The following is an 11,010-nucleotide window of genomic DNA, read 5'->3' on the forward strand; positions in this document are numbered from 1 at the left end:
TCTGGGACCCCACGAGGGGGGAGGTTCCCAGAGCCTGGGCTGTAGCCTGAACCTGGACGTCTAGACTGCACAAGCCCGAATCAGCTAACACAGGCCAGCCATGGGTGTGTAATTGTAGTGTAGAGGTACCCTAAAACTCTGGGATGAAGACCATGGTTGACAACTCCACCACTCTGACACAATGAAGTTCTGTACAATAGAAGTAAAGCTCCTCCGCACAGGAGACACAACTTTCCTGGGGGTCGCTCTGAGATTGTGGAATGAATTTCCCCAGAAACTAAGGACCATCACAAACCTCAGCACCATCCCCGCCAAGTGCCAGGCTCATTGCTTTGACCTGCCTTCTCTAACATAAATACATTGCAACAGGTACATTTGTAAAAAGACCCCTCCCCACTTAAAAATCTACCCAAACTCTCCAGCCATCCAAAAAGAAACCCCTACCAAAACAAGACACTCCACTGAACATGCTTCTCCACTTGGGGAGAGAGTGAGAGAACAAACACATAACAGATGTTAGTCACGTTGCTTAATACAGTACTCGAAGGTGCTCAAGATACTCCAGTGCTGAGTGCAGTATAAGAACCTGTACAGAAGAGAAATTTCATTTGCTGAATATGTACATGGAGACTGCCTGGAACGTCAGCCAGCATTTGTGGTTTAAAGATCTATTGCGGAAAAGCCTGCTTGGGTGACAGTGACAATATTAAAAACCAATAATTTCTCCCCCTGCTACCCTTGCAGCTTTAAAAGATAATGAACATTAAACCCCTGAATGCTCAGGGTCATGTGCGCGCTCAGTCTTTTGTTTAAAATCTGTGCTCCTGCGGGTTGGTAAAGATTGGAGTATTTCCATTTGCTTTCATCTGACTGAAGGCAAATGTTTACCTGCCGCTGGCCTTTTGAAATACACTTTCTGCTGGGTGCTTTCTGCAGCAGATCTCCTTGCGGTATCTATTGTTTGGTGTCTAATAGGCCTGCTATTTCAATAGTCCCCCACACTGCTTGACACTGCTTCAGTGTGAATATTGCCATGAAGGCTGGGTGCAGGGAAAGCAAACGGGAACCTTCTGAATTTCAAGCAATATCCAAGGTAGGATTTCAAAAGGCTGGTCGGAGGGATACTGTAAACATCCAAAGAAAGTCATGGTTGCAGAACTATGTTTATGTCCTGGAGGATGGAGGACCCAGCAGCAGGTTCAGACAACATCCAGGCTACAGCTCCATGCTCTGAATGACGGTGGGCCTCTCACATTTCAGGCACCAGCAGGCTTCAGCCAGGAATTCTCTGACTTTTCTGTAGCCAAACACCACAATGTAGGAGCTGGCGGAATAATAAATGGAGGACAGAATTCCATAGAGCACGTTGAGGACACTGTTTTCAAAATCGCTTTCGATCAGCCCTGAAATAATGGCAATCCAGACCATGTCGTTGGAGATCCAGCAAACCACGTAGATGGACAGCAATGAGAGCAAGATTTTTGTGGCTTGGGCCGTGTGCTTGTTCCAGCTGCTGTCCATGGTTGACGTGGCCCTCACTTTCCTCCGGTGCTTGCAGAGCAGGTCGATAGTGAAACCATTTAAGATGATCACGAGGATGATGAAGATGAGGTCCAAACTGACTGACGCGTAGGTGGTGAACTTCATATTGAACGTCCCTGTGTATCTTAAACAGGTGGTAATGGCCAGATATGCTATGGTCTTGTTAGTCGTCGACTCCACCGTTCTGTCGTATTGAAGGTAAGGGATCTGGAAAACTATGCTAAAGATCCAACAGCCCACAAGGATGCTATTTACATACTGCCCCTGGTGCCTGTAGATGAATTTTGACCAGCGGTGGTTAGGTCTTCGGATCTTGATCAGGTGAAGGAAGCTTAAATTCTCCACTGACCAGATGCTGATCAGCCTCAGCATGTGGGAAGTATAGAGGAGGATCCTGCAGCCCAGCTTTCCGAAAACCGTGGCGCTGGTAAGGTAAATGAGCCCAGGGATTACCTGGTAGCAGCAGAGTAAGAGGTTCACCAAGGCCATGTTGACGATGATTCTGTCCAAGGGCAGAAGGGCTCTGTGCCGGACAGCATTACTGACGAAGGCAAAGACAACAACGAGGTTGCCGATCATACCAATAAAGGCTGATAGATAAATGAGGATGGAAGCAACATACGTAAGGGCACACATCATGATACCAATGGAGGGACGAGTTCGCTTTGAGTTTCCCAGCTTGTTTCTTAATTTCTTCCTGTTTCCTTTCCCCTTCTTGTCTAGGCTGCTTTAACAGATCACCTGTGTCTTGCCCTCCACAGCGTGTTCACAATACAGCAATTCTACCGACCCTCTATTTTTTCAGCAGGGCTATTTTTCCCCCCATCCCGGGCGATGGACGAGCTGGTTTATAGTCCCTCTCACAAAACGCTCCGGGGCGTGATTACTCGCCTATTTGTGTCACCGCCGTTATCTCGCTCTGCTAAGAAAGGGTAGGTGTGTGATATAGATTAGGCAGTGACTAATAGAAAATGTGCTGTGATAGAAAGTGCTGCATGTATAATTAGAGAGGCTTGCAGATGAAAAGGCTACTTCAGGGTGTGATCGGATACGAACAGCCAAATTGCTCGCATTGTGTTTGAATGAAACCTGCTTTATGTGTCCAGCTAAGAGACCAGCTGTGACTGCTTACCGAGGGGAGGCCATCATTACTGAACGGTTAAGGAGAATTATACTGGAAGCTGCATGGGGATGCGGGTGTGTATGTGTGTGTGGAGGGGGCTTGACTTTCAGACGTGGTCCAATGTTAATTAAGGGCTATATTATGTTTGCCTGGCCTTTATGAAGGGTGTAGAGGGCAAAAAGGCTATTCCCCGGAGACACAGAGGTGTCAGAGCAGATGGGGGAAACTCGCTCATCCCCGTTCTTAGCCCTGCAGAACAGGCATTCAGGAGCTAGTATGAGCCCCCTCTTCACTTGAAAACTCCACTTACAGAGGGACTCCAGGTGCCACCCATCTCCTGGGAAGTCCTGACAATTCAGCTTCAGTGGAACGGAGGCAGTATGTCTAGTGGTTAAGGCAGTGGACTAGCCGTCTGGAGATCTGGGTTCTAGCCCCTGCTCAGCCACTAGCTGGCCGTGTGATCTTTTACAAGTCGCTTCCCCTCTCTAGTGGCTCCGTTATCCCGTTTTGCCTCCCTTCTCTATTTAGAGCATGAACTCTTTGGGGAAGAGACTCTCTCATTGTGTACAGCACCTAGCATAATGGGGCCTTGATCTTGGTTCAGAGAATCATAGGAGATTAGGGTTGGAAGGGATCTCAGGAGGTCACCTAGTCCAACCCCCTGTTCAAAACAGGACCAAGAGCCGCTAGATGCTACAGTAATACAATAAATAAATGAATAATAACAGCTGCACTGTCAGACTGGGGGGAGGAGCATGGGGTCCCCTGCAGCTTCCAGATACAAGCTGGAATGATGCTTCTGGGTGATCTGTTGAGGAAGTGCTTGTGCCACAGCCCTACCTCCTGCTGGTTTGTTTTTGGGGTGGATCTTAGTAGCCAGTTCTATCCTTGTTACTGTTAAATCAAGCATCAAAGTAGCATGAACTCTGATGGCTGAGGAATTTGCCCACCTCTCTTGCAGCAAGATAATGCAGTGATGGATACCATAGGGAAGTGGATGGGTAAGTATGGCGAGAGAGGCAGAACTCCAGCTAGCACTGAGGAAGAACCACCATCCATTTGAAGAATTTCGACCACAAAAATCAGCTTGACTCCAAATCTACCTAGCGCAGGACTCCGGCTCTTGGCGCCAGCCTTCCCACAATAACCAGCTGCCGTGGCAGTGAAGCAGAGAAAGGAGGAAATATCTTTTCCCAGTCAACAAAAGCAGATGGATTTAGGAGAAAGAAGGTGTCAGAACATTGTGGGGTGTTTCTCACTTCTGTATCTGGCATTCAGCTAACAACAGTGGGAGTATTGAGGTGGCTCATAAATCCTTTTTTAAAGAGCTACCAGACATCAGTGGAACAAAATGCTGATGTCCTTCCTACAGCCAGGCAACATTTTTCTGGCAAAACTCTTTTTTGATCAAATATACAGATGTGGGTTGACTGAGACAGTTCAATAACTGGTGTTGAATTTGCTAAATTGTTTCAACTGGGACAAAAAAGGTCATTTTGGGGGACATTTTTGAAACAAAACGTTTGCTGTGTGTGTCTGGCTAGATCCCACACTACAGACATGTGCGGTGGTTTATCCTTCCATGACTTCTTGGCATAGGCCAAGGAATGTAGGAGACCACGCCCAACATTTCAAACTGGAAGTGAATTTTGCAAGCTGAGCTGCAGAAAAGTTTGAATTTTTATGTGAAAATTTTCTTTCAAGGGTGCAAAAAAAAAAAAAAAAAAAAGCCTTGTATGAAACAACGTGGCAAAGAACTAAAAATAAAATGCAAAATACTGGGAACAATTTTCCCAGCCCTATAGGTCAATAGGGCTCAGCTGATGGGGACATGCCACAAAAGAGCCACCAGGGCCTGGGAGAGAATCCCCCAGTGCAACAGCGGCACAGGGGCCCTGATGCAGGCATTGCGGAGTTCCCCACTGCAGAACACCGGGGACCACGGGTCTGAGATGGGGGTCCCGCACAGAGCCATGCTGAGTGCGTTGCCCAAGGGCTGAGGGGAGGGGGCGAGGTATGGAGTGGGGACACAAATTATATTGGTTAAACAGTTTACCATTTAAACTATTTAAATTATATTGGTTACCTTTTGTAACTGATATTTACATCCCTAGGTGAAATTCTGGTCCCAATGACATTAATGGGAGATTTGTCACGGACTTCCATAGAGCCAGGATTTCATCTTGGCTGTGTACAGAATGCAAAGCAGTGGATGTACAAATTCCAGTAACTTCTACTTTACTAAATCACTGTTTAACAAAGATCTCGGTCTAATTTGATCAACATCTGATGGCTTTTGGCAGAAGTCATTGGATAAACTGAGCACCAGTTAGAGAAAATGACTATTTAGTTAATAAAGGAGGTCAAAATTCTTCAGTGCAACAGAATAATATCCCCAGGGACACCCATAGGATAGTAAAGATAACTACATCTTAATCATATATTTTTGAAATAATGTAATTGACATTATAAGAGCGACTATGTGCTAGGTACGCCATATACACCATGATGATTGTACTGAGTTGTACCCTGTAGTCTTCACTTAATAAGACGAAAAGAAGTCAGATGAAGTTAATGGGAAACACTGCATAAACAATACAGGATTCAGGCCTATGGATAAGAAAATCAGCTTATTTTAATCAAAGGGAGAGGGAAAACTGAATTCAGATCAGAAGAGCAGAACTTTTTATTTGATGCTTCTAACTTTTTATCATCTTCAAGGTCAGCCCTAAACAGCCCTGTGGGAGACACCGATGGGACGGGAGAGTGGAAGGGTCCCATCCCATGGCCTAACCCACCCTCCTCATGGCACCTCACTCACAGGTCCCTCAAGTTTGCAGCCTAGAGTACTTTAAGTCAGCGGCTCTCAACCTTTCCAGACTACTGTTCCCCTTTCAGGAGGCTGATTGGTCTTGCGTACTGCCAAGTTTCACCTCACTTAAAAACTACTTACTTACACAATCAGACGTAAAAGTAACAAAAGTACCACAGCGCACGGTTACTGGAAAATTGCTGACTTTCTCATCTGTACCATATCATTATACAGTACAGCCACTGGAAGATAAATATTGTACTTCCATTTCAGTGTATGGCATATCGAGCAGTATAAACAAGGGATTGCCCGTATGAAATCGTAGTTTGTGCTGACCGTGCTAGTGCTTTTTATGTAGCCTGTTGTAAAACTAGGCAACTATCTAGTTGAGATGACATATCCCCAGGAAGGTCTCTGTGTACCCCCGGGATATGTGTCCCCCTGGTTGAGAACCATTGCTTTAAGTAACGTGCCCTTCGACGCCTAGCCCCCTCCATGGAACTTCTCTCCTGTCCCCAGGAGTCAGAGGATATCTGGGTTTTCTGCTGTTCAGGAGAGAGCTCCCTGGTTAGCACCTGGCCCCCCTTCCCAGCTTGTCTGCTGCTCATATTTCCTTAAAGGGGCCATGACATGGAACAGGGTCAGCTGGCCCCAAACTCCATTACACCCTGAAAGGAGAGAGACTGGCCTGTTACAGGGAGGTTGCTCCAGGCCGCCTCTCAGAGTCCCGGTTGCCATCACAATCTCTGCCAAAGGAGCATCTTTATCCTGAGCTCAATCAGCAACATCCACTCGTATCCTTCTGTTCCCTCCAGACTCTTCGTTGAGGCACTGTGCGTGCTTTGCCCTGGAAGGAGCTCAAATCAAACTCCATTAATACGTTAGCACTGGCTAAATGTTCATTTAGAAAACAATTTTCATTCTCGTCATTACATTTATTTAATCAGTTGCATCACGTTCCCTGATTACTCCCATGCCTCTGTCATTAAGCGTCAGAGTAAAATGCCAAGCCGGTAGACATCTAGACGTCAAACCACCGCACATGAACTTCACTTCCAGACACTGGGCCCTGTATCCATCCTGCAGCAAGTCAAGGCCATTGCCCCAGTTTGTTTACATCATTCCTGCTATCCCCATGGTGCTGACAGTTGTAGCTTGCCTCTGGATTCACTGATTACACTTCATTTAGGTCCCAGTTCAGCAAAGCACTTCAACATGTGTCTGTCCTACTTCTATAGATACAAATACTGGGGGAGGCGTGGGATGTGGGTGTGGCGGGGAAGGCGGGAGGGCTACAGCCTGCAGAGATTATATAACAGTTAATACAAATAAGCTCTAAACCGTGAAACAAGCTTTCAGCATTTTCGTTTCCCAGGCGTTTTCAGAAATGTCTGTTTTCATTCCAGTCTGGACTGGAAACCAATTTTGATGGTCAACATTTCTCATGAAAACAGAAATTCCGAGTTTTGACCAGTTCCTGTTCACACTGCAGTCACGGTCCTAGAAACTGATCAATCTCTCCCAGGTAGCATCTGGAGGATATAACCACACTTCCTTACACCACAGGGCACTTGTGAGGCTTAATGCATTAATGACTCTCGCATCCATGAATACAAGATGCTAAATAACTTACTTATTAGATGAGGATGAGGAGGAATTTGTTCTATTCAGAGCAAGTGGCAAAGGAAGAGGCGCTGTGTGACAGATACCTAAACCCCAATGCTAAGAATAACCATTAAATCCCAGTCATTGGCTACATAGCTGCAAATTCTTATTGCAGTGCATAATTATATTCTACTTGCCTCTCTGGATATTTGAATAATGCAGACATGTGACAGCAAACATATGGTTGGGACATATTGCACCATGTGTAGAACGCATCAAAGGTGCTGCAGACACGGTTGAAAAATGACATACAGAGACAGTGGGGAAAATATAATTGGAACCATTGATCTATGCACCTGTCTTGCTAAGTAACTTTATGACCATCTCATAGGCACCTTGCCCTCCCTCCATCATGTGCCCTTGTCTGCTTATGGCTCTTGTGTCTCATCTGTAGTAGTAACACAGGACATTTTGATTAAAAAACTGGAATGACATAATATTAACATGGCACATATTAAATGGATTAAAAACTGGCGAACTGACAGGTCTCAAAATGTAACTGTAAATGGGGAATCATCCCTGAGCAGGTGTGTTTTCAGCAGAATCCTGCACGGATTGGTTCCTGGCTCTGTGCTGGCTCAGATTTCTATCAATGACTAAAAGAAAACAAAATCATTACTGCTGAAGTTTGGAGAGCACACACAGATTGGAGGAGAGCTACATAATGAAGAGGACAAGTCACTGATACAGAGCACTCTGGATTGCTTGGTAAACTGGGAACAAGTAAACAATATGCATTTTCATGAAGCGATGTATCGAGGAACAAAGAATGCAGGCCATACTTATAGGATGAGGGACGCTCTCCTGGGAAGTAGCAACTCAGAGATGACCCGTACCCGCCGACGGTAGGGGGGCAGAGTGAGGGGCCGCCACATCAGCAGATGTTACTGAACATGCTCAGTCCATGTGAATATGCTCAGTACAAGCCAAGCAGCAAATCTGGAGGGGAGGCGCAAATGGGGGTCACATGCCCCCCCACGCATGTCACCTCTGCCGCTGCTATAATACTGTGCTCTGTTCAGGTGACCCCACTTCAGCAAGCCTGTTGATACTCTGGAGAGGGTTCAGAGAAGAGCCCTAGGAACGATTAAAGGATTGGAAACCAGGCCTTATAGTGACAGACTCAAGGAGCTCAGTCTGTTTAGTTTAACAAAGAGAAGGTTAAAGAAGTGATTTGATCACAGTCTAGGTAGCTACACGAGGAAGAGAAATTTGTTCACAGAGCGGTCTTCAATCTAGCAGGAAAAGGTAAAACAAGATCCAATGGCCAGAAGTTGAAGCTAGACAAATTCAGACTAGCAACAGGGTGCATATTTTTAATGGTGAAGGTAATTAACCATGGGAATATCTTACCTAGGGAGGTGGTGGATTCTCTGTTACTGGAAATCTTTAAATCAAGAGTGGGTATTAATCTGGATTGCGATTGCTCCAGAGAGTGGGAGGGCTCCCTTGTCTTTCCTTTTTTCTGTGCGGTGAGGAGCACAGAACTAGGGGCTCAGAAATGATAAACGGAGCTGGTTGAAAAATGCTTTATATTTTCTGCAAAAAAAACCCCACAAAAACAAAACAAAAAAAACCCACCTGAACATTTTCATTTCATTCAAGGTTTTGTGGTGATTTTTTGGCTTGTCAAGCTGGGCCTTAAAAATCTCTAAGGATGGAGATTCCACCACCTCCCTAGGTAACCCATTCCAGTGCTTCACCACCCTCCTAGTGAAAACGTTTTTCCTAATGTCCAACCTAGACCTTCCCCACTGCAACTTGAGACCGTTGCTCCTTGTTCTGTCATCTACTACCACTGAGAACAGCCGAGCTCCAGCCTCCCTGGAACCCCCTTTCAGGTAGTTAAAGGCTTCTATCAAATCCCCCCTCACTCTTCTCTTCTGCAGACTAAACAAGCCCAGTTCCCTCAGCCTCTCCTCATAAGTCATGTGCTCCAACCCCCTAATCATTTTTGTTGCCCTCCGCTGGACTGTCTCCAATTTGTCCACATCCTTCCTGTAGTGGGGGGCCCAAAACATTACTCAATACTCCAAATGTGGCTTCCCCAATGCCGAATAGAGGGGAATAATCACTTACCTCGATCTGCTGGCAATGCTCCTCCTAATGCAGCCCAATATGCCGTTACCCTTCTTGGTAACAAGGGCACACTGCTGACTCATATCCAGCTTCTTGTCCACTGTAACCCGCAGATCCTTTTCTGCAGAACTGCTGCCTAGCCAGTCGGTCCCCAGTCTGTAGCTGTGCATGGCGTTCTTCCGTCCCTAAATGCAGGACTTTGTCTTTGCTGAGCATCATCAGATTTCTTTTGCCCAATCCTCCAATTTGTCTAGGTCACGCTGTATCCTATCCCTACCCTTCAGTGTATCTACCACGCCCCCAATCTTAGTGTCATCTGCAAACTTGCTGAGGCTGCAATCTACCCCATCCTCCAGATCATTAATGAAGAAGTTGAACAAAACCTGCCCCAGCACCAATCCCTGGGGAACTCCGCTTGTTACCAGCTGCCAAGTAGACATCGAGCCAGTGATCACTACCCGTTGAGCCCGATGATCTAGCCAGCTCTCTATCCACCTTGTAGTCCATTCATCCAACCCATACTTCTGTAACTTGCTGATAAGGATACTGTGTGAGACTGTATCGAAAGCTTTGCTGAAGTCAAGGTGTATCTCCTCCACCGCTTTCCCCACACCCTCAGAGCCAGCAATGATTAGTGTATGTAAATGAACAACATAATGAATAGTCTCTGTGTAACATTCCTGGGTGTGCTTTACACAGCATTGTTTCAAACAGCACTACCTTAAAGCGCAGCAGAGCAGCAGTTTCCAAACAGTTTTCTGTGCAGTTGCCCTAGGCACTGCGGCCCACTATTTACAGACATCCGTCAGGGAGAGAGGCACCGGGGGCTGCACGCGGCCCCTCGCCTCAGCAGGGGACAGGACCAGCGATAGGGCGAAGGGGCCAGGCCGGTGCCACAGCAGCCTGCTGAGTGCCTTGAGGTGGTCACCTGGCCGTCCTGCCCCAGTCACCCACCCAGCACCCCAGCGTGCCTCTCAGGCACCCCCGGCCCAGGAATGATGGAAGGGCTCGGCCCTGTCAGCGCTGGGCAGAGGTAGGCGCTCAGGCTGGGCCCAGACAGTACCTGTGATGGTCCCAATCACGTTATCCAAGTGGAAACAGAGTGGCACCACCAAACCCTGGGCCCTCCAGGGGGGGCTACGGGGCCAATATTCCCAGGGGCCTGACAGTCACAGATCATGGAGTGTGGTGGTTCATACCAGGCACTGGGCTCCTCATCTCCAGCTGCCGCTCCGCCAGCGTATACAGTTTGTGGGGGCGACGCCCTCATGCCCCCCAAACTCTGCCCATGGCAGACCACCCAGGACTGCGTCACGGCCCACCTTTGGGAACCCCGGCACTAGAGGACCTTTCGTCTGCACCTGCAGGATCTACCCGGACCAAGTCATGCGTAACACTGTAGCGCACTTTAGAAGTCACACCTCCTGTAGTCCACATTACAGCTCGATGTAGACAAGCCGTTAGGTACAGGTAACCTCTCCTGGTATTTATTGGATAAACACAGGCTTCACTTTTTTCCCTTGTACCAGGGGTGTTTTATTGGTGAAAACTCAAAATCAGAAGCCCTACCAATACACCGCAAGCACTGCCTTGCTTCTCGGCATATACCTCCCGCATTTAGGTCAGGCTTTGTGTGCGATTATCAGTGGGTACCGAGTGTGTCTCCTGCATTAACATTCCTCATGGATCAAAGCAGCAGGCGAACAATCATTTCCTGCCGTAAAATGAAATAAACACAGATCGGCTCCCAAGTTACCCACGAGTGCCAGGTTATGAACCACAGCAAATA

The 11,010-nt window shown here is 47.1% G+C and overlaps 1 protein-coding gene across 1 annotated transcript; it reads right to left on the reverse strand.

The window, feature by feature from the left end:
• Positions 1-1,215: 1,215 nt before the first annotated feature.
• Positions 1,216-2,181, reverse strand: LOC137143689 (olfactory receptor class A-like protein 4). Its single transcript, XM_067533606.1, has one exon. The coding sequence runs from the start codon at positions 2,179-2,181 to the stop codon at positions 1,216-1,218; it is 966 nt and encodes a 321-aa protein (XP_067389707.1).
• Positions 2,182-11,010: the final 8,829 nt, after the last annotated feature.

Source organism: Emydura macquarii, unplaced genomic scaffold, assembly GCF_026122565.2.
Source record: "Emydura macquarii macquarii isolate MOO-44397 ecotype Brisbane River unplaced genomic scaffold, CSIRO-AGI_Emac_v2 contig_3345, whole genome shotgun sequence".
Taxonomy (NCBI): Eukaryota; Metazoa; Chordata; order Testudines; family Chelidae; genus Emydura; species Emydura macquarii.

Excerpts from the sequence above, each read along its gene's own strand:
- LOC137143689 (XM_067533606.1), bottom strand. The coding sequence starts at position 2,181 with ATGATGTGTGCCCTTACGTATGTTGCTTCCATCCTCATTTATCTATCA.